The 24,496-nt window shown below is 43.5% G+C and overlaps 1 protein-coding gene across 1 annotated transcript; it reads right to left on the bottom strand.

Annotated features, from left to right (window-relative positions):
• Positions 1 to 6,836: 6,836 nt before the first annotated feature.
• Positions 6,837 to 9,413, bottom strand: LOC306920104 (leucine-rich repeat-containing protein 4C-like; the record flags this gene model as incomplete). The annotated part of the gene is made up of 2 exons (XM_079496732.1): positions 6,837 to 8,462; positions 9,141 to 9,413. 2 exons carry the CDS (start codon positions 9,411 to 9,413, stop codon positions 6,837 to 6,839), a joined length of 1,899 nt encoding a protein of 632 aa, XP_079352858.1.
• Positions 9,414 to 24,496: the final 15,083 nt, after the last annotated feature.

Genomic DNA, 24,496 nt, shown 5'->3' with positions numbered 1-24,496 from the left:
TCGCAACGCCCTGTGAGCTCGTAGATTTTTCGCTATTTCGGAACACAACTTTTTCTCTCTTTCAATATTGTACCACTGAACAGTATTAAAGACGGGTGAAATGGTTAATTTTAAACGCTGGCTCTGAATTTCTGAACCAATCAGAGCGTTGCATCCCTTCAGGCGATGGGACGGTAGCTCTGCTACACGCACGCAGCACGCACGACACATGGAGTGTGTTTGTTTACAAGTCAGACAGTCGGCCAACTCTAGCAGTTTACTGCTATGTGGCTTATTTCTAACCTATAATATTTTCAGATACATATTTTAGCGTGATGATTAAGTTTAAACTGAGTAATACAGTGTCTGGATGCCACCTAGAATGAGATTAAAAACGGAGTGGTTCTGTAATCAAAACCACCTGTGTTTGGATGGACGGGCAGCAATGGGAATCAAACAGGTGAATTTAATCAAGATTCATATGCATGTGAGCCTCGACACGTCATCACGCAGCACGTTTTCGTTCAAAGGAAGTACCGTAATTAAAATTAGATTTGTATTGACTTTTGATATAAAAATACACAAAAATTAGAATTGTCCCATTTTTTGGCATCCAGTATGTCCATGATTACCACGGATATGGTCTAAAAGTGTGAAAATTGTATTTTTCATTTCAGTAGGTCTTTAACAAGAGCTTGTGACAAGTAACTATAGTATACATCCGATCCATTCTTGTTTAGTTTCCTGACAAGTAACGGATTCGGTTTTGGCCCGACATCGGACCATATATCTGGAGGTTATGCAATAATTACGCTTTAGGAGGATTCATACACTCCGACCAGACGACCAGTTCGCCGCCAAACAGACATCCTGCACTGAAATACCCTTGTATTATGCTGCCACACTGCGGGTGGAGTGAGCCCTCAAACCCACATGTGGCAAAACACCTCTGCAAGAGTAAGCCAATTGAATGGCTTCCACAATCCACTGGGACAGCCTGACCTTCATCACCGGCTTCCCTCTGGCTTTTGTGCCCCAAGCCACAAACAGCTGGTTTCCTTTTCTGATGGAAGCCGTCCTGGCCATGTACACCCATGGCCCTGACCGGGCATAGGGTGTGCAACTTCTCATCCTCAGCTGATGCAAAAGGAAGAGGGTGAAAGGCACAATAGTGGTATTAGAGTTCTTGGGGACAAAAGTTGGGTTAGGTTTAACTGTGAACATAGTCTTGTCCTCGTTGAAAAACGTGCAGTCCGGGCTTACAGAGAGAGCCTGTAAGTCACTGACTCGTTTAGCCGTCGTGAGGGCCACCAATAGGATGGCCTTCAGGTACAAGGCTTTCAGACACACTGTCTCCAGTGGTTCGAACGGGGTCTCAGAGAGGGCCCTCAGAACCAGGGACAGGTCCCACAGCGGGACCAGAGACCGGGTCAAAGGGCAGAGTTTCCGTGCACCCTTCATAAACCGCCTCATGAGGGTGTCCTCACTCAGAGCCTTATTGTCAATGCCAATATGGCATGCCGATATGGCGGCCAGGTTCACCTTCAGTGAGGAGAAGGATCTGCCTTCATCCAGGAGCCCCTGTAGAAAGGTCAGGACCTCCTTTGAGGTCTGGAAAGGCACGACCTGGCCAGGCAGTCCGACCAGCACACCAATGCTCAAAGACCTTCCATGCTGTATCATACAACTTCCTGGTGGATGGGGCCCTAGCGTCCTGAATTGTGGCAACCACATTCGCGGGCAGGCCCTCGTCATGGAGGTTCATCCTCTCACGGGCCAGACCCAGAGGTCCAGGGCCCCTGGGTCTGGGTGGAATATCTCGAACCTCGCCTGTGTGAGCAGGTCCCGTCTGAGCGGGAGCTGCCACGAGGAGTGGCAGGAGTAGAGACAACCGTCGAGTCCTGACCCTGTCCTTGATCAGGTTGAGGGGAGGGAACGTGTACAGCAGCCATTGTGGCCATTCGTGGGCCAGGGCGTCCACGCCTAGTGTTGCAGTCCCTGTGATGGAGAAGAACAGGTGACACTTCTTGTTCTACTCTGTGGCAAAGATGTTCGCCACTGGGACCCCAACCCTGTCCCATAGCTGGGTACTAGTGGGTGAAGGGACCAGTCCGTGTATTGGAGTGGTCCTCTGGACAGCAGATCTGCTCCTGCATTCAGGAGCCCTGGGACATGGCAGGCCTTGATCGGGAGGAGGTGCTCGTCGCACCACAAGTCCACAACCCTAGTAACTTGTAACTTCAAGTCACATACCTTGAATGTTGAGGGAGGTGGGCTGTTGCTGTGGTGTAGGGTGCATGCCTGACCATGACCGGCGTTATCGTTAGCCTTTACACGCTAACATAAGGAGGTTACAAAACCCAGCTGGCTACGAACTGGCTGTTGACATATTGGTGTGGTGCGGGCTATTCTGCCCAATCACCGCCGGTGTTGTTACACGTTGGCATAAGGAGGGGCAAAACCATGTGCTAACTGGGCATTGACCATGCTATGGTGGCTTTTAGTGGAGCATAGACACAGCAATTCATGCGTCGTTAGGAGCTAGGGCTGCAGTAACGACGTAGCAAGTCTCTGGTCGGGCTATTCACAGCCCGACAGTGTACAAGGCTAGTTAGCACACTGGTTAGCCTACAACCTCATAAGCTACTTAGGAACAGGCAGCTAATATAGGTAAATAACATTAATTTACTCATAAGTGAGTTCAGCTCTCTGTGTGGAAAAGACCGCGTATAAACTTCCATTACTCACGTTTTATAGCTTGTTCCGTCTCACGTCGGAATGGCGATGCTTGGGTCCTCCTCCTTGGTGAGACTCGGCCTAAACAACCATCCTCATGGTTATGTGGAGCAGGTGCGGGGGTCCCGGCTTGTTGGCTACAGGCCGGGTGCTAATGTCTCAATTATCCATAACGTTAGCGGTTATGGCCGGTAGTGGTGCTACAGGCTACGAGCTAATGCTGGCTGCACGTGCGGTTGAAGCCAGTAGCGAGGGCGCTATTGGCTATGGTGTGTTGCAGCAGCTAATGCTACTAGCCGTTACAGCTAGTAGTAGCAATATAAGCTAGCGTTTGTGTGGCTAGTGGTATGGCAGCACTAGTAGCAACGTAAGCTAGCGTTCGTTTAGCTAGTGCTTTGATAACACTATTAGCAAAGTAAGCTAGTGCTTGTTAAGCTAGTGCATTGGTAACACTGTAGCAATGTAAGCTAGCGTTTGTTTAACTAGTGCTATGGTAGTACTAGCAATGTAAGCTAGCGCTTGGTAAGCTAGCTTTTGGCTAGTAACACTAAGAGGTGCTGTACTTAGTAGAAAATAGTGTCTTAAATCTTGGTGTAGCGGACTTACTGTGAGTTTGTAGTAAGCACCCGGTACAACACTAGTCACCTTGCGGTACTAGTGTGGCAATCACACAGCTTGTTCTGTCTGATATGCAGAAAAAAAGAGAAATGGCGCGTGCAGACGTGGCCACGCTTATGTACCCAGACACTGGGTGCGTGCCACTGCCACGTCATGACGCACAAGACCCAAGACTATGAATAGTCATGTGAGTGTATGAAAGAGGTTTTTGAAAGAGCATCAGAGATACTTCTCCTAAAGCGTAATTAGGAGCGCCATGTTTCTTGAAATAACCACCTCTCCTTACTTTGCCACAGCGCAAGGTCACTGTTTCCATGGCGACTGGCTGACGGCTATTTTCGACCCCCCCCCCCCCCCCCCCCCCCCCTCTCTATTGCTTATCTATTTTCACTCTTCTCCCTCTCCATATCTGCAATATCTTCATTTGAACACACCTCATGACCGCTGTAGGGTTATGCCCCCCTCCCCCCGCGCGCGCTTTCCGTCTTTGAACAACTAAATGGAAAGCACGTCGGCAGGGGCGGAGTGGGCAGGTGGGCAGGCTGTAGGGAGAGCAGGCGGGGCGGTCGAAAAATTAAGATGCCCTTAGGAGAAACAGCAGCAGACGTTTTTATTTTTTTATGCTGCGATGAGTGAGGAGGTTTGTGTCAGCTACTTTATGTAGCACTATGTTTTTTTTAACTCTCTGTTACAATTGGTGTTGTTGCATTTTGTTTCCCTGCTCTTCTATTAAGACATTTAGATCTGCTCTTCTATTGAGACACCTAGAGACAGGATCTGACACAAATTTTGACCTGATGGTCAAGATTACATTTATCCCCTGAGCAAGCAGGCAGGCTCTAGTATTAGCTCTATGGAAGAAAGAAAATCAGCACAGAAAGTTACATTATAGTGCAGCTTTAATTACATTATTTGAGTAGGCATATCTGTATTTTACAGAGTAGCCTACCCTCCCATTTAGATGTGGAGAGTATGTTTTAAGTATTTTTGTAGTACAAATACAAGCACTTTACTTGAGTAAGTCCATTTTTCAGTACAGGCAAATACTTTACTTTTTACTCGGCTACAATTATTGGAAAACTTTCATTTACTTGTTACTTTGTAGATTTATATCATTAGAAAACATAAACTAGAAAAGGAACCTCGGTGCACAGGCCTCAGCCATGATGTAGATGTGCATGATATTTGGATAAAATCTGTTATTAGTAATATAAAAAAATATAAATGTTTTGCAAAAATCTGCCTCCTGGTGGCGCTATAAAAGGCAGATGTCAAAAATGCAGGGCAAAGGTTTTTCCTTGGCCTCTAGGCCTCGAGTTTTACGCAGATTGGTGCAATTATATTAAAACCATGAATAGTCCTGTTATAGCGCCACCATGAGGCTGATTTGAACATTTTCAAGTGGCATTTCTTCCTCAGCCTAGTAGGAATGTGCTTGCAAATCACAGAAATTGCACGCTGCGTTCAAGATTTGACGCATTTTGTTCAAAACGGAGCAGTCCTGCAAACTTTGGAAGCCAATCAGGATGGAATATTGAAAATATGAAAGGCCTGTTTTTAATGATACAAATAGGCCTACTATGTACAGATTTGCATGATGTTTGAAATCTGCAGGGGTACTGTCAGAAAATGTGTTCAGCAAAACATTTGCCTCCTGGTGGCGCTATAACAGACCCATGTGAGAATTTGCGCCAGAGGTTCTGCTCTGGGAGTGTGTGTGCACAGTTTTGATACAACCAATCCAACGGTGCCGGAGAATAGCTGGTCACAGACGACCCTATGATACAGTTTAATTAGCTTACAACCCATCTTTGCCTTTTTCTTAATTATGTGGAGGCTTGGCTGGCCGATTCCTCCTGTGTGTGTTTGGCCTCCATGCTCCATAGTGGGGATTGGCAGGGTCACACCACATTGCAAAGGAGCCTCATTTGTGTTTTTATCTGTGTTAACAGATGGAGTATTAGCGCCTGTGCTTGTGTGTGACCCTGGAGGTGAAATGGAGGTACCGCCACACTGGGCAAGACGCTGATCATTACTGGCCTATCGGGGAATACTCGCCGGATGGAGCCGTATGCTTGCTCTTTATGTTTTCTTGAAAAAAGAAAAAGAGAAATAATGTGAGGTGGCGTCTGGCGGCACCCACGGAGTAGAGCAAGATAAATGAGACGTGGCGAGGAGTTGAGCGATGTCCGCGAGACGGGCGCGAACGACGGGACAGCCATTGGGGGAAGAGTGTAGAGAGCTGGGAGGAAGAGGGATTGGAAAGAGATTGAGCGACGAATGAGCAGAGCGAAGGGGTTGCGGAGCGAGACTTCATCTTAATTAGTGGGGAATGTATGGGTGTTGTTGGAGAGCCGTTGGGGGGGAAAGAAGCAAGCTAAAAGGCTGTATACTGCAGAAAGTTTATTTTAGTGGATGATCACTTTGGATGTCATGTCCCGAGCTCTCAGTCACACGTAGCGCTTATTGACCCTAACCATTGCTGTGCTCAGACGTCATGTCTACAGTCTTCATGTCTTGGCTGTTATTGGAACAAATAACTTGTGACAGAGCTCTTGTTGTCCTGGTCTCCTTTGTCTGGTGTTAAGTTTTTCTCTTTTCTGTTTCTTTTCACTTTCTTCAGACTGCGCTACGGGCCATTGTAATATGTGGATGGGGGCGCACTACAAATCCCGAACGTACAAAGTACGAACCTATGAAATATAGACTTCCCATGGTTGTTTATTCAATGTCAGGTCTTAAATGCCTGGGTTGTGAACAAGACAATGTTGATACTACTGTACTGTTTACATTTTCTCTCAGCACGCTGATTTGTGACCATCAGGAATATAACAATACTGGTCGTAATAAAGCAATCCCGTCAAAAAAAATAAAAATAAGCCAAAGTGTGACTTATTATTATTATTTTATTTTAATTTTTTTCATTTACAATCGCTTTATAAAATATAGCCTTGCGTCGATGTTGGTTAGGTTTTCTTCAAGTAACTGTTTGGCATGAGTTGACCTTCCCTATACTTTACTAGCAGCTAAACCATTCTTTCCCTTGTTCAGCGTCACACAGAAAGAAGAAAAAATAGGAGCTTAAAAAAGCTATCACACATTTAGTTTTTTCTTCCTTTAGCCACTAGACATACTTTTCAATAAATAATCTTTGTTTTCGTAAAGACACTTGTTGAAATTAACGTATGCTTCTTGTCCCCACGTTCCTAGCGCTGAATCCATTGGCTGTGTTGTCTCTTTAGAGTTAATTTCAGTTTATCCGAAAGGAGACAAAAGTTTCGAGGTCCGATATTTAGGCTTCATCATACGACATGTCCTGTGGCAAAAACAGCCGACCCACAACGCGGCACGAGCAAGCATGTAGATTGGCTATTTTTGCCACGTGACACAGCATATATTTAAGCATTAGTACTTTGCAAAGACAAATCTTCATCTTCCACATATTATGGTCAAAATTGTACTCCCACTGTGAAAGGGCTTGAAATCTATATCTAGATTCCGAATTAGATTTGGGTCTCCTGTACGTTGTCTTTGGAGCAGGCTTGAATCAGTAAAGGTTCCTGCGTGGCTGAGTTGTGTATGGTACCAAGCATGGGGGCGTGGTGGTACGTGCTCTTGTACGTGTTGTAGTGGTTGTAATGCTCCATCGGGGGCATCGACAGGTGTCTCTCCATGGCCGCCACCCCTGCCAACTCCTCCTCCACGGTGATGACCTCCATGGAGGAGGCAGGGCCGTCGGGGTCCTGCTGGTTATGCTGCTTCCTCATCTTGTAGAAGATCACCAGGAGCACGGCGGCCATGAGTGTGATGGCCACGAAGCAGCCGATGATGATCTTGGTGGTCTTCATCACCTCGTCCAGGCCATTGAGGGCTCCCTCTCCATCCAGGTCCAGCACCGGGATGGTGTAGGTGCGCTCCGTGGTCCTGGTGGAGAGCGGCGGGCTTCTCGTGGTGGAGGAGGACACCCAGCCAAATGGAGGCAGCGGGGTCTGGCCGTCGTCGCCTGGTGACTCGATGGTCTCCACTGTGACGGTGGTGAAGTAGGTTACCCCGCTGTTCTCCACCGAGGTGACGTTCAGCACCGCCGAGGCAGAGATGTTGCCCGCCGTGTTGCTCACCATACAGGTGTAGGTGCCCGTGTCTTGCATGGAGACGCTGGTGAAGTTCAGCGTGCCGTCATTGAGCACAGACAGGCGCACCTTGTAGGCGCCGTGCGTCACCAGGGAGCCGTTTGGCGTCAGCCAGCTGATGGACGTCAGTGTGCTTGTGCGGCACTTGAGCTCTGCCCCCATGCCCTCCGTGACGTTCATGTCGGCGGGTGGCTCCACGATGACAGGCACGTCGCACTGGAAATAGCTGTGGTCCAGCTCGCCGATGTAGCGGCCCTTGAAGCCGGCCGGGCTGTGGCAGCGGGCGCAGCAGCTGGTGTTGGCCGGCACGGTCTCCTTCAGCCACCAGCTGAGCCACAGGATGTCACAGTTGCAGTTCCAGGGGTTGTGGTGGAGGTGGACCCTCTCCAGGCGATGCAGCGGAGTGAAGAGGTCATGCGGCAGCAGGGTGAGGTTGTTGTGGGCCAGGTTGAGCTCCACCATCGACTGCAGGTCGTCGAAGGAGTTCCTCTCGATGGTCTGGATCTGGGCGTGCATCATCCAGAGCTTCTGGAGGTTCCCCAGTCCTGTGAAGGCGCTGGGCTGGATGATAGAGAGCTGGTTCCCCGACATTTCTAGCTCTTCGAGCCGCACCAAAGGCAAGATGTTGGGGATGTCCTTGAGGTTGCACATACCCAGGTTAAGGTAGCGCAGGTTGCTTAAGTCCTTAAAAGCTCCATCGGAGATGTAGGTCAGACGTTTCAGCTCGCCGAGGTCCAGTCGCCGCAGCGAGGGCACTCGGCTGAAGGCGTAGGATGGGATGCTCTCGATGGGGTTGTTCCGGAGCCAAAGCTCCTTCAACTTGGACAGGTACTCGAATGCACCGTTAGGGATGGTGGTGAGTCGATTATCAAAGAGCTCCAGGGTGTTGAGACTGGCCAGACCGTTGAATGCACCGATCTCAATGCTGCGGATGTGGTTCTTGCTGAGCTGCAGGATCTCCAGGTGGCGCAGGTGTTTGAAGCTGTCCACCTTAATGATCTGCAATCAAGAACCAAGAAGGTTGATTTGTCGCTATACTCATGCAGGGACTAGAAGCCACAAACACATTGTGTGAGGTCCACAAAGTGCTGAAAGTACTTTCAGCAGTATCCACATGTGCACAATACAGAACACAATACAGAGGGAAACAATATTGTCTCTTTCAGGGGGAAACCTTGTATGTCCAAAACTGTTACTTTTCAGGATTCAAATTCCAAAACAGCAAAAGTAGAACATCTCATGCTCAAAATGTGTTGCTTCTTGCCACATTTTGAGCTTTCAAATCTGCTACTTTTGATAGTCTGATATCACCTTCACCCTGTGGCGGCAGTGATGTCAGACAAACCCCACCAAAGTTCTAGCATAGACCTGCCTTACCATGTGTCTGATTGTCTCCCGGGCAGGTATAGGTTTACTGAGGTTAGGTTTAGGGTTAGATAGGCATAGTTTTACTGAGGTTAGGTTTAGGGTTAGATTTGGGCATAGTTGCAAAAACAAGATCTGTCAATCACAGCAGGGATTTACTATAGAACTGCGGTGGGATCCAAAATAACTCGTCAGAGACCCTCTCATCATGCAGTACTGTACCAGACAGTCTACAGTACAGCATATACGGCTAAAATGAGGTCAATGACACACATGCTTTATGGGTTTAATGTGCTTAATGGCCTACAGTACCTGAATGAGGTTGTCCTGGAGGTTCAGGTAGCGGGTGTTGGTGGAGATCCCGTCGGGGACGTCCCTCAGGCTGCGTCGCGTGCAGATCACCTTGCTGAACTGGTTGCTGCAGGAGCAGACTGACGGGCACGTCTGAGCCCGGACCAGCCCGGCCACCGCCAGGATCTGGAGGGCCAGCAGTAGCACGCAGAGGGGGTTGGACAGCGCCCCCTTCAGCCTAGGACCTCTCATTGTCTGGCGCTGGAGGGAGGAGGAGATCATTGTGTCCGGCATTCATAGTTCCATCTGCTGTTTTCGTCTCTGCAGAACACAAGAGAGGAAGAGGGGAGGAGACGTATCATTCGTCTGCCTATACATTATAGTATGAGCGAATAGGCTGGGAGGGGAACAATGCCACGTGATACCCTTGTTTGACCCGGTGCCGGGTCAAAGAAAGGTGCTTATTGGTCAAAAACCTATATGTGTATATATAATTATAGGTAGTATTTAGAGGTTCATAGTTCCATCTTCTGTGTTCTTCTCATTCTGTGCCAAAACGTTTTAATCCATTTTAGCAGCACAACCCTCCTGTGCCAGAACGTAATATTACGTTGTTCTATCCACGTTTTTTTATCCAATGTGCACGCGACGTGCACACGGACGCGCACACGCTTAATTATTCTTGTATTTGTCCTTTTTCTCTGGCACCTGCACAACACCTTCTGTCCAACAGGTGGCAGTGAAATGTGTTTTAAGGAGTAGCCTTAGCAGTTGTGTAGTAGTACAGAGTACAGTGGAGTAACCTACCTTATTCTTTTAAATTTTAGGTACTTTACTTCTACTCCATACATCTCAGGGACAATATTGTACTTTTACTTTTACTGTAAAACTTTAGCTTATTTGTTACTTTGTAGATTCTGATAATCTTTTACAAAACAAACATTAACCATTTCAGCTCTATACACTTTACTGTATTTAACAATAGCCGATCCACAAGTTCACAACACATTGCATTTGAGCTTATAGATTTGTTCTTTTCAAAATATCTATATCTTTGGGTTCTAGTTCCTATAAATTTCCGTGTGACATTCTGCATAACGAGTACTTTTTCTTTTGGTACTTTAGTACTTTCACTCAAGTCAAATTTGGAATATCAGACTTTTACTTGTAACATAGTGTTTTTATACACATTGTGGTATTTGATACATTCTTCCACCACTGGGTCTTATCATAGGCAGTAATCACACAAGGTAGCGAAGGTAGCACCGTGGCCCTGTAACAGTGGAAAGGCAATTATTGGATTTTCAGCAGGGGTCTTCAATGTTTTTCGGGCCAAGGACCCCTATGCCGAGAGAGAGATGGACTGCACCCCCACCACTACATATTCTATAAAATGGTGTTGGCAGATTAAACGTTTTCATAGATGTTCCCACCACATAAAAATGAATCACCAGAGGGGGGGATATCAAATATTAAGTAGTAAGTACAGTAGGCCTACTCAAGTAAATGTACATAGCTACTGTCCACCACAGAATGGGTGATGTGGCTCTGTACATGGTGTAAAAAAAAAAGTAAAAAGTATGAGACATGTTCTACAGATTGTGTACCTGAACCATGATCAATCAATGCTAGGTATATCTGCCAATCACTATCCATTGAACACATTTGTTTTGCACACGTATGCTCGCATTTGTATCACTTGTAACTCGATGCAATACCTTAACTCAGATTCTTTAAAATACCTTCTAAATCAGTAGTTCTCACCACTTTCAAAATGTTTCAGAAACGTAAAAAATAGCATGTGTACAAACTCAGCGTGGCACAAAGTGACAAGCTGTGAGCTTGTACAGCTGCTATTTTGAATAGCCAACGTGAAAATCTAAAATGACACAGATGCTTTCCCAGTTTCAATGGGTTAACAGTTAACACGCAAACACATGCATACATGCACACACGCATACATGCACACACAGTTTTAATAATTGTGTTATAACCTGCCGGTATATCATATTCAAATATTGAATAATAGCTTTTTTCCATTTTCCCCCCTTATGAATCATGATTCAAGGTGAATTGGTGATTCATTTTCATGTATTCTGCACAACATTTCGTTTAAAGCAGCATTGTCAGTGCTTCTTGAGACTCCAACTTACAGTAACATGAAAACGAACACTGTGTGTGCTATAAGCTGAGTTTGTTTTAGTGAATAAAATGTTATTTTGTCCAATCTGTATGGTAGAGTATGTTGATACAATATAAATGAGACGTAGCTTGCGAAGTTAGTTCATTCAGACAACCTCAAGGGGGTTCATGCCATGCTCAAGGCGCATACTATACTCAAGGGGTTAACATGCTGCATTACTATGTGGGTGTATTCAGTGTGTGCAAGACCCTCATGTCATTCGCCGATGCGGCAGTCAGCTGACCAATTGGGCGGGCTACTTAAGCTCACCAGTCTGCATGCTCTTCCTGCCTTCCTCTGCATATGGTCCCCGGTTGTATGTGATGTTTTTTCCCACCTCCTCCCCAGCACCACCAGTGGGCTCTGCTATTTATGTTCCCCATGGGGGGTTATTGTATATCTATCTCCCTGCTCTTTATATTCTGTGTTATTGCTTAACCATGCCGAGCAGGGAGAAATCCAGCAGAGCCGAACGCCAAGTCTAATATCATATGCACACTTGTTACTCATTCTGCAATAAATATTGGTTTAACTATTCGTGAGTTGTCTGACTGAACTTGTATAACCGGGTCCGGGGTGGTTGTATTTGGTCTACCCGCTCTTTGATCCGTTGTGTAGGTTGGACTCAACCTTTGACGCGATCCTGTTTCTAGTTTGACAAAGTTTCCATTCATCCCCTGAGCAAGCAGGCATGGCCTATTAGCTCTAAGCTCAGTGGTAAAACGTAAAAGGAGACCTATAGCTGAGTTCTAATATGGGGGTAGAACAGGAAAGTTATACATTCTCAACCCTTTGAATTTCAAGGACCCCCCTGATATGTATTGGACCACGGATCCCCATTTGATACCATTTGTTTTCATCTCTGGGACTTCAGTTCAAACTACACTATACAATCTGTGTTCATTTAACTCTCAGAGTTGCAGACCCCTAGGGTTCATTTGGACCCCTGGTGGTCCCCAAAGTTGAGAACCAGTGGTTTAAGTATGTGGGCTATTGCCTTTCAAAGACAGTTCCAGTTCTAAAATAAAATCAAAATAAAATCTTCTGCTGAGGCAAAAATAAAAAATATTAATAATAGGCTCACTATTTCTAACTGCTACAAAAGCATAAACAAGAAGTTGAAGGCTAAAGGTCTGATAAAGATGTATTATGTTACATTTCAAACTATTTTCTGAAGGATACTTTTTTCATTACATTTTAGAGAAGAAGAAGAAGTCAATTTAACCTTGAGGTGCTCACTATTCCTGTATCCTTCAAAACACACTATAGTAATCCCCTTGACTCACACACAATGTACTGTTGCTGTCGGGCAAAAACCCTGGTATCTCCATGATGTTTTTTTCGTTAAATGAATGCCCAATTGATCATACAGCGTCACACAAAAGTATAAAGATTAGCATATACACAAGCTTGAAACGTGTCAGGAAGCGATGCATTTTGAGCGTGTAGATCTGCTACTTTTGCTACTCTTTTAAATTTTCATCCTGAAAAGTAACAGTTTCGTGAAAATAATGAGGGTTCTACCCGACAGAGACAATACCATATCATTACTGTCATATTACTCTGCACTATTTTATAATTCGTTGTATTTAGTGTCACAAAATAGTAGCCAACATTTAGCCAATCTACAAGCTCACAATGTGCCACTGTGTGAGGCATTGTGACCTTGTAGATCTGTCATGTTCACTGTTTAAAAAAGGGGTGAAAAGTTGTGGGAATATGATGAAAGATTCACCTACTGTATAATGACATTCCCCAAAATAATAAGGCCACCAGGTTGAAACTGGTTGTGTCTGTGGGTTTTATGAATATTGAACCAATCAAGGGTATGAACTATGAACAAGACCTTGTGACATACAAGGTTTCCACCTGACTGCGACATTATCGTCTGTCGGGGGAATCCTCAATTATGTCCAATACTTTTCAGGATTCAAATTCAAAAGCATCTACAAGCTCGAAATGCATCGCTTTTGCAACACTTTTCGAGCCGCATTTCAAGCTTGTGGATTTGCTACATATGATGCTTTTGTGTGACGCTGTAGTATGATCAAGTAGGGTGTTAATTTACGAAGAAACTCGAAGTTGAATTATGAAGATATAGAGGTTTCTGCCACAACTATATACGCTTTAAACACAAAATCAATTCAAAAAAGATATCTCACATTGTCGCTGTCAGGTGGAAACCTTTCAAAAAAATGAATTAAAATAACGTTTGTTCCAATGGATAAATAGTCACAAGCATTTGTTCGTTTGTCCGTCCGTCCGTCTATTCATTCATTCACATATACTTTCCATTTGGTTCATAAAACCAACAGACACACTTAACCACTTTATTGAAACAAGAAAAAAATCAAATACCTTGGCATTTTTTCCTACTTTTGTGTGTAGTAGGCCTATGCCAATGTAGGTCATTCGTTCACGAAAAAAAAAAGTTGAAATATGTAGATATGAGGTTTCTGCCTGATGACAGCAAACAGTTAACGGTCCGTTCATGTCTGATGAAGCGTGAGGGCGAATGCTACGCTATTTAGGGTAGATATTAGGCATAGCAGGAGTGACCATTAGATGTAGGTGTAATACCAAGTACGTGCATATTTCACGTGTCACTCGTGTGTAAAAAGACATTTAACATATGTTTTTCTTTCTTTAACCTTTATTTATTCAGGGAAGTCAGTTGAGAGCAAGCTCTCTTTTTCAATAACGCCCTGATTACAGTACACATACCATACAATATAAATAATAAATACATTACAGGATAAGAAACAGTTTAGAGTGAGCAAGTACAGCTGGATCTCAAATGGATCCTTACAAGTCTTTTAAAACATTCAAGTGAAATCAAAGTTTTCAGTTTTAAGATTGATTGTAGACAGTTCCACATGTGAGGTGCATAGTAGTGAAACGCTGTTTTACCCAATTCAGAATTCACAAAGGGGATTTCTAACATAAGGTAGTTTTGGGAGCGGGTGTGATGTTGGCCAGTTTTGGGATGTAGTAGGCTGCTAAGATATGTAGGCATTTTTTAAGTAAGGCTTTGTAGATAAAAACAGTGCAGTGTTGTTCTCGTCTCTTAGCCAATGAAGGCCAACCAACCTTTTCATACAACCTACAGTGATGGGTGAGGAACCCATCTCCAGTTATAAACCGGAGGGCAGAGTGGTAGATTGTGTCTAGTGGTGTTAGTGATGACGGAGCTGCATGCATTTACGGTCACTTCTTCCTTCAAGTTGTGTTGGCGAGTCAGTAGGAAGTGGCTGTGTTGTGACAGCTGTTCTATATACCACACAAATTGTGAAGCCATTTAAAAAGGAACATTCTCTCCAGTGAGCATACCTGTAGCTGATTGAATCAGTTCGGATTAATTTAAATGTGGCCAAGTAGTTTCCATGTAGCCTACTGCCACCAAGCTCCCACACCAGTAGTGGCTTGACAGGCAACAAGACGGAATACCTTTATTGTGTTGCTGATAAGAGGCAGAAACCTAACCTCTATTTCCATATTTTCATATTTTAACTCTGTGTTTATTTTTGTTTTAGTTTATTTATTTCCGGTAAAAATGTAAATTGTATATCTGCTATTTTAGTGTACCGTAAATTGTACTGTATATCTGCAATCTTCTTTGCCACCTACAGTATAGCTGATACATGCAAGATTTAAAAGGTTCTATTGAACTCTTATTCCAAGCTGCTTACAAAGCTATTGTGCATTCTATGCACACCAAACAGGTGTTTTGAAGGTTATGATTACAATCATATAACAATGTTGTATTGTTAAAAAGCTCTAGTGTTCACTTCGATTCATGCTTGATCCGTATGTCAAACATTTTTGCTGGGAATGTTTATTTTGTCAGCAGGGATCGTTATCGTCAAAAAACAGACATGGTTTATTTCATGTAAATGTGTCATATCTCTCTCCATGCCGATGTAACATTAAAGGGATTAATTTTATCTCTGCATGTAATGAGAGGATTCAGCCATCGACAGCCCAATTTACATCCAAAGTACTCAACCTATCTTCAAATAAATGGTCCTCACTAATGCAAATTATCCTACTCTACCAGTGACATCAAAGCTAATAGAAACGGCAGGCTTTCTCTTCCTGGAAAGTTAACATGTTATAATAGAAGCCATTGTTCTTGCATTAAAACATCACTATGTAACTTTTTTTTTTAATGAATGAAATGTAATTTGTTGTCCAATATGTATGGTCCAGTAGCCTATGTAAGTACAAATAACTGTACTTTATTGTTTTTGTATAAAGTAAATGTACATTATACAAGTATACTTTATACAATTGGGGGTGGTTGTATTTTGTCTCCCTATAGAGGGTATGCGCATGCTTAAAGTGAATGTCACATCGAGTGGCAAAGCAACAGGAAAAATTAGTTTAACATTGTTTAATGTTGTTTCAGATAGGACTTTTCTGTTTGGATGTATGGGCTGTTAAGGCCAGAAAGTAGGCATTCCTGCATAACTTCCGGGTTTGATGATGATGTCATGCGCATACCCTCTATAGCTGCTCTTCTATTGAGACATTTAGATCATGTCAAAGGTCATGTCCGACCTAGACACAGGATCTCACACATAATTATTTTGACCTGTTGGTCAAGATTCAATTTATCCCCCGAACAAGCAGGCATGCTCTATAGTGCTATATTAGTGTCGCTCTGCATGCACGGTGGATGTGACAAGCGTAATATGAAGACCTGCGCACTGTTGCTCCAATCTGCACCAAACTTGGCACCAACACTTGTCTGCCATCAGAATACCACACAAGGGACCCTGTCAGAGTCCACTGGGCCACGGGCACAATGTTGCTCCAACCCGCACCAAACATGCATGAACATGAACACTGTTCAGGGGTCTGCCATGACAACAGCCACACCAAAATTAAATAGAACTAAATAATTAAATACAATTTAAATAGCACACATATGGGGCACTATTGCAGTTCTACAGCAGTGTTATACAGCTGCAGTGTCTAACATTTAAAATGGCCATAACTCGGTGACCTTTGCTCTGATTAGTGCTGGATTTGAAGGCCACGCAGTCTGAAAATCTAGTTTAAATGAAAGACCTTTAAATTGGTGCAGTCGTCCTTCAGTGGTGATTTCATAATAATAATATTATTATTATTATTATTATTATTATTATTATTATTATTATTATTATTATTATTATTATTATTATTATTATTATTATTATTATTATCCCATAGAAATGTAGTGGAGCCAAAAGACCAGTATTTGTCTCATAATTTAATGGAATGAAAGTCCTTAAAAACACCTACTGTATTATACCTTGACACCAACAGCTGGCATAACATCTGGCATAACATCTGGCGCTAACTGACATTCGCCAGATGTTTGCATGTGATGTTTTAAAGTTGAATTTAAATCCACTCTAAGATGATATTGATATAGGGTCGAGTAGCCTACTTAAGGCTGACACCTTAGTTCCTTTGAGGTGATTAGGATGTAAAAACTGCAGCATGCTGCGAGTCAGTGAATTGTTGTAATGCGCTGATGAATCCAGCTACGTGTCAGGGCTCAGAGTCTCATATCGTCTCCGTCGGGTGGAAACCTAGCTTGTATGTCCAAAACTGTTACTTTTCAGGAAATAAAAAATAGAGACAGTTTTCCAATGTATCCAATTTAGTTATTGTTTACAACTTTCACAAGCTCTTGTTAATATATACGGTACTAATAAAAAGCCACAGTTAATACGTTTCAACTTTCACTTTAAACATAAACAGCAATAGCACATGTAACAGGCTCACAATGTGTTGCTGTGCGACGCGTTGTGAGCTTTTAGATTGGCTATTTTGCGCTGTGACACTAGTATGGCAAAGTAGGACATTAATTCACTAAACCTACCGTAGCCTGTGTGTAAATAATTCTCATTTAAAAAACAAACAACTTTGAAATTATGGAGATACAAGGTGTATATGCCCAGACAGCAACGATAATAAAAGGAGAGGAGACTGGATAGCAAAGAACATTACCTAACAGTCCAGCAATTCAACTTTCCAAAGAATAACGGCACAATAAACCACTAATGGTGCCCCTTATGGTGTACACACGGGCAAATGGACTCTTACCGTTTCATTTGTTGAATTGAATTGATTTTTTTTTCTTTTTGGCTGCATTTCAAAAGTACAAAATAACCATTAAAGGTAGGGAAAGTGATTTTGTTGTTATTTTGACGTGCGCATGCTCGTTTGTGCACGTGCCCGCGGGCGACTAGACCTGGATTGTGGTGAGCATTTTTTTCACCCTACGCGTCCCGAGTCCCTCATAAGTAGACGCGTCACTAATCCAGGTGAGAACGCTTGCGTCACTCGCTTAGTCGCTTCCCGTCTGAAACGACCTTTACAAGGCTTTATAAATGCTGTGCATTTAGCATTTAAAACAGTTTTTAATACATTACAAGAATCTCTTCTAGAAAAAAGTAGGCCATCCCCACTGCCTGCATAAACAAGGCGGGTGCTAGCCTGCTATGCAACCTTTTCATTCAGAATTGTGTTCTCATCTTTTGACAGCTCTGTGTGTGTGTGTGTGTGTGTGTGTGTGCGTGCGTGCGTGCGTGCGTGCGTGCGTGCGTGCGTGCGTGCGTGCGTGCGTGCGTGCGTGCGTGCGTGCATGCGTGCGAGAGAGTGTGCGAGAGAGCGTGCGTGCGTGCGTGCGAGAGAGCGTGCGTGCGAAGAGGCGGGTGTGGGTGGTTTACACACAGTATAAGATTTTAACATTTTCAATATTTTTCTAAGATGTACAAGCTTGCAGAGTCACGCGCTGAGAGCCTAGTGCGCACATGCACTTGCATATGTGTATATTATAGGTGCGCTGCCCCACTTATAAAAATACCACACCAGCCCCTGCTTGTGACATTTGTCATTTAGCTGAATAGATATTTTTCCTCAGCCGAGTGATATTGTCGCTGTCAGGTGGAAACCTTATACTGTAGGTTCAGGAAATGGAGAAAATAACATGTGTTCCAATGGTTCTAACGTATAGTTAGTTATTGGTTAGTTACTAACAAACTAGCCTCGGAAACCCAGGCGTTTTTCCAGGGATAAAAAAAAGAAGTCTGGGACCGAGTCCACTTCAATTCGGCATAGAGTAGCGCAAACATCGATCACTCTCTGCTGATTTCTGATCGTCTGCACCTTTGTTAAATTGACGCACACACACACGTACACACGCACACTCCTCTCTTGTTAATACTTTTCATTGGTTCAATATTTATTAAAAAAGGCAATGTTCGCGATAGTATTTCAGATCATTCAAAAATAGCAAATACAATCTAGAAATAGTCTCTCTCAAGCTTGTTGTGATCTGCTATTTTTGCTACTTTTTTGTGCGGCACTGTGGAATGACAAAATAGGGAACTAAAGTGATATTTCAAACAAAATAAATACCAGTAAGACGCCTGAGGGCGAGGTCGCGTGCACGCATCCGCCTGGGTGACAGGCTGACTGCTGGGCGAGCGCTGGTGCTTTGGCATGGTGGGTAAGATCTTAATTTTCGGGCCTGTTGAGAACTCTAGTTTTCGCAGGCTGCCGGGCACGGCTGCACTAATAACTTTGGTGCTGGCCCGTCTAGAGTTTGAATGGACAGGTATAAGTCAAAAGGGAGACATCGAAGAGGAAGGAAGGATGGGGAAGGATCAACATATGGAATGTCAAAACAGGTCAGCTCCATATATGGAGATCTAAGGGTTTGAGGTTTGAGGTCAGATGTAGAGTTTCTGGCCAATATTGATGAAATCAGGGATCTCATATGGTCTTAATATTGATGACATGATCAGGGATCTCCATCCCTGATGATGTCACGTGATGTCACATGCTCCATCCCGGATGATGTCACATGCTCCATCCCTGATGATGTCACGTGCGCCATCCCTGATGATGTCACATGCCCGACACACAAACTAACGGGAAATGCACGGTTCCATAGTTAACTACGACCTTCCGTCGCAATTCAAATAATATATATAAAAAATAAATGAGAAAAGTAATGGGAAAAATTACAGCTTTTTTCATTTTTCCATTACATTTTTCAGTTATTCTTTATATATTTTTTAAAAGTGTATTGTATTTGAGACAACAGTGTCTGTCCAACAGCAACAATATAGTCCTTCACAAAGACATTATCCTTCATAGCCTTGGTTTTATGGTTATTAAGCCATCAGGCCCCGTGATTTGAGCTACCTTTTTATAAATGTAATTACAGTCATAACGGTGCAGTGAAGAGCAGAGACAACATTGACATTCTGGATATTTGTCATATCTCTCTAGCCAAAATATAATCCAAGGACAATATTGTGGTACATACTGTACTGTACTGTACTGTACTGTACTGTACTGTACTGTACTGTACTGTACTGTACTGTACTGTACTGTACTGTACTGTACTGGTTGTCAAACATGTTCATGTCAATTCACCCCAAAATTACTGTATTTGGGTGCAGACCCCATACAATATTTGTGCCGTTAAATCATTTTCAAGATTGTTCTGAAAAGAGTAGATCAAGCTTGTAGATCTGCTAATTTTAGCTAGCTGATGTAGGGTTAAAGTAGTAAAAAAAAGATTTTGCTGATGATGCTATATTGTCTATTTGTATTAACCCATTTTGCAGTGGACCCCCTGGGTGTACAGTGGACAATGTTCCAACATGGCCAAACGCTCTCGCACACATCTGAAATCTGTCGCACACAGACACAAAGTAGCTGGTGTAACAAAAAAAATGGTGTCCCCCGAGTATCATCTACACTACAGTAATAATACCTATCCTGAGGTGAGGCGACAGACAGGTCTCCTCCCCTCCTTTTATTACTCTATGGTCTCCTCTCCCCTCCTCCTGTGTGTGACTGCGTGGCGACGCAGCACTTCTGCTTCATTCGTGGACAAAAGGTTACATTCTGATTGTAGGTCCAGCCGTTGTCACACAAGTCTTTAAATACATGGCCTAAATACCTCTAGGTTGAACTCTGCTAATGAACAAACGGCAATTATTTATGTTCGGACACTGACATTATGTGATTGTCTACACGATTGTAGGATATGGATGGAGCCCGCACACCATGGGTATAAGAAAGACGTTCTTTATTGAAAATCTGTCAGATTTTTCAATAAAGAACGTCTTTCTTATACCCATGGTGTGCGGGCTCCATCCATATCCTACTGAAGTTTCTTTAGCCCAGCACCCAACCTGTTGATGTGCGTGTTCTACGTCCGCTCATTGTCTACACGATTGTCACATATTCCAGCAGGTTACCAATTTCACCGTAACACCACAATGCTGGAGTGACCAAGTGTGAGTGAGCGAGTGGCCGAGATTTTGGGTATTGGAATTCAGCCTTAGGTCCCATATTGTTTCTCTATTTTTCTTCTTCATGGCGTTCATGGCACATTTTGCAGTTCTGGCTTAACCGTGTCATCGGTTTTCACGGAACTCTGCAATATGGTAGAGGGCTTTGCCAAACGGTGAAGACACCAAACCCACAACCATTGGCCAAACGGTGGTGTTATAGACTAGTACTCAATTGAAAATGCTAACTTTGAACAGGCATAGCTCATGAAACGCTTCACTGCCAACAATACAATTTCAAACCAAATGTGTCTCCTCATGCAGAATAACTTGACTCTGACTTTTGACCTCAGACCTTTAGATCTCCCACAATTTTGAATTATATAAACAGTTAAAATCGTAGTCTTAGTGTTTTTCTGTCGCCGTTCCAGGCCAAACCTTGCAGTCAAGTTCGTGAAAACCCAGAGAGGGAATCAAACCCATGGCCAATTGTCCATAGACTTACAAGGCAGCTGCATTATCCAGTCAGCTAAAGAGGCGGGATGGCTAGCAGGCAGTAACAGCCATACCAACAGAAGTATAAAAGGAAATGGACATACTGTACACAAGTTACTTTCGAGCCCTGAACTGTACTATTCAAAATAAACGTTAAGTGTTACAGAGAAAGCTTGATATCTGATATATTGATATCTATTTAGAGAGAGCCATTTTGAACCAGTCCAGCCCACATGCACACGCCCACAGTGCATTTTGTGTGTGCGCGAGCAAAATTTTCGGGTCTATTGGGTCTTTCCCCCCCATTTTCGGGTCTAAATTTGGGGTCTTTACAATGGTCTTAATTGGCCTAACAATGACTTTAGGACGTAGTACCGCAGCATGTACACCCATGCACACGCACATGGGTCACATGTACCTAGTGGCAGCTAACACGCAGAGAGTGTATGTGCAGTCCTGCAAAGCTCATAATCTATGCATGTCAAAACTACACAAAGATGACCTCCCTGCAGCAAAAACATCACAAGAAGTTTTCATTTATGTTTAAATATTGTTTTTGGAAAATAATGAGGAGGAGGACTACTCTGCTGCACGGCAGAGGAGACTATCAAAACAATATTTAAAAATACATTAAAACAGTAAATGAAAAACCACTCCCCTCACGTATTAGAAGGACAAGATCAGCCACCAGAAAAAACATTGGGTGTTTTCAATGAATCTATCATGGTTAAAATAGAGTTCAAAGTTACAATGGATTTGTATAGGAAGGTGGTGGGGCAGCTAAAATGAATATCAAATATCTAAATACTGATTCAAGCGACTTAAAAACTGTCTGGGGTGTTCATATAAGACTGAGTAGACGATGAAATGACCAAAAGTTTTTTTAAAGTGAAATATCCCTTTAACTACATGGAGATACAAAGATATAGGCTACCAGTAATTTCGTAAAGAAAAAAAAACTATACTTGCTGGGGACCCCCTGGCTGGAACCCCCTCAAGGATCCCTGGGGTCCCTGGACCCCACTTTGAGAACCACCGATCTGTGGTCTGTGGGAATGCAGCATGCAGAATGCAAAAACAACACAACCACACCGTGAGTCACTATGAGTCATGTAGTGCGGACATTCTGTAGCAGTGATGTGTGCGTCTGCTGATAAAAAAGGGGAGGTGTGCACAATTATGCTTTTAATATTGTTTTATGTATTTTAATATTGTCTTATATATTTTAGAGCAAACATTTATAACTTGCTTCTCGATGCCCCTGCCACAAAATATGTTTGAGATGGGCCAGGGTCTGCAACCAAATACATCATTTTGGGGGTCCTTGACATGAAAAAGTTTGAGAACCAGTGTACGCTGACTCAGTCAGGTCAGAGTCAGGTCAGGTCAGAGCAAACAGCGTCAGCAGTGGCGGGGCTCTGGCTTTCAGAACACATAAGTATGGAATAGCATTTGTTTGTCCAAGGTTTTTTTTAGGTTCGGGCAGCCCATCCAAACCTCACTGACGTCAGTTGTTGTGATGCATTATGCATCATGTGTGCGTGCATGTGTGCATGTGTGCGTGCGTGCATGCGTGCGTGCGTGCGTGCGTGCGTGCGTGCGTGCGTGCGTGCGTGCGTGTGTGCGTGCGTGCGTGCGTGCGTGCGTGCCCGTGTGCGCGCAACGTGTGTGTGCGTGCGTGCGTGCGTGCGTGCGTGCGTGCGTGCGTGCGTGGCATCATGTTGATAAAGAGTGGGAGATCTAAGTGTGTGTGTGTGTGTGTGTGTGTGTGTGTGTGTGTGTGTGTGTGTGTGTGTGTGTGTGTGTGTGTGTGGCATCATGTTAATAAAGAGTGGGAGGTCTGTGTGTGTGTGTGTGTGTGTGTGTGTGTGTGTGTGTGTGTGTGTGTGTGTGTGTGTGTGTGTGTGTGTGTGTGTGTGTGTGTGTGTGTGTGTGTGTGTGTGTGTGTGTGTGTGTGTGTGTGTGTGTGTGTGTGTGGCGTCATGTTGATAAAGAGGGGGAGGTCTAGGTGTGCTCACAGCGAGCAACAAAGGAACATCTCTGGAGCCGGAGGGAGGCAGAGCTGGAGCTGAGCTCAAAGTACTTCTTCTTGTCACTCCTTTATTTACAGGGTTTAATATCCCCTCCCCATCCCCCCTTCTGACACAATCTGACACAAGCTGAGACCCCCCACATGTGCGCACGCACGCACGCACGCACGCACGCACGCACGCACGCATGCACGCGCACCCACAAGCTTACTAGTTTCGTCTCTGAAGGCTGAGTGAGGCAGAATGAAAGGCAATATGAACGGGAGAACCTATCAGATCAAAGCTTAATCTAATAATAATAATAAACTTTATTTATATAGCACCTTTCATATACATAAAATGCAACCTAAAGTGCTTCACATTTATAACAAGCAGCGGAATGAAAAAAGCAAGTCAATACAAGAAAAAAAAAAGTATACAATTTAACAAATGTAAAAATAGCAATACAACAAATAAAAATGGTAAGAACAGAACATTGAATGTGAACACAAGATCAATATAAACAAATGCCAAGTTGAAAAAAATACGTTTTCAACTCTTAAAAACTACAACAACAGCAAGGGAGGTTGCCCTTTTAAGGTGCAGTGGTAGTGTGTTCCACAACTTGAGGCCATAGACCCAGAACTTGAAGGCGGCCTCACCGGCTTTGGGCAATTTTCTGTACACATCCTATAATCTCTGGTCTGTTTTTGAGTGGTGCTAGTGCCACTAATATGCGGAGCTATGAGTATGTATGTATAATATATGTATGTATGTATGTATGTATGTATGTATGTATGTATGTATGTATGTATGTATGTATGTATGTATGTATGTATGTATGTATGTATGTATGTATGTATGTATGTATGTATGTATGTATGTATGTATGTATGTAATTATGTATGTATGTATGTATGTCTGTCTGTATGTATGTCTGTATGTATGTATGTATGTATGTATGTATGTATGTATGTATGTATGTATGTATGTATGTATGTATGTATGTATGTATGTATGTATGTATTTAAAAGGGGGGCTTTTTTGTAAAATCCCAGCCTACAATACCTTCATATATTTAAAATCCAATGTAAGGTTACCAGTGAAGGGCAACCTGCCTATTCACTGGGGACTATGCAAGGCAGAGGCGTCCACCCCCCTGAGTCCAAGTTAGACTAGACCGCATACCTAAATGTATGTATGTATGTATGTATGTATGTATGTATGTATGTATGTATGTATGTATGTATGTATGTATGTATGTATGTATGTATGTATGTATGTATGTAAGATATTTAAAAACCAAGGTTAATTTACCAGTGAATAGCAACAGGGACTATGCAAGGCAGAGGTGTCCACCCCCCTGAGTCTAAGTTAGACTAGACC

This window comes from Electrona antarctica, assembly GCF_951216825.1.
Source record: "Electrona antarctica genome assembly, chromosome: 3".
Lineage (NCBI taxonomy): Eukaryota > Metazoa > Chordata > Actinopteri > Myctophiformes > Myctophidae > Electrona > Electrona antarctica.
The sequence above is the reverse complement of the archived record's forward strand: the minus strand, read 5'-3'. Positions and strand labels throughout refer to the sequence as shown.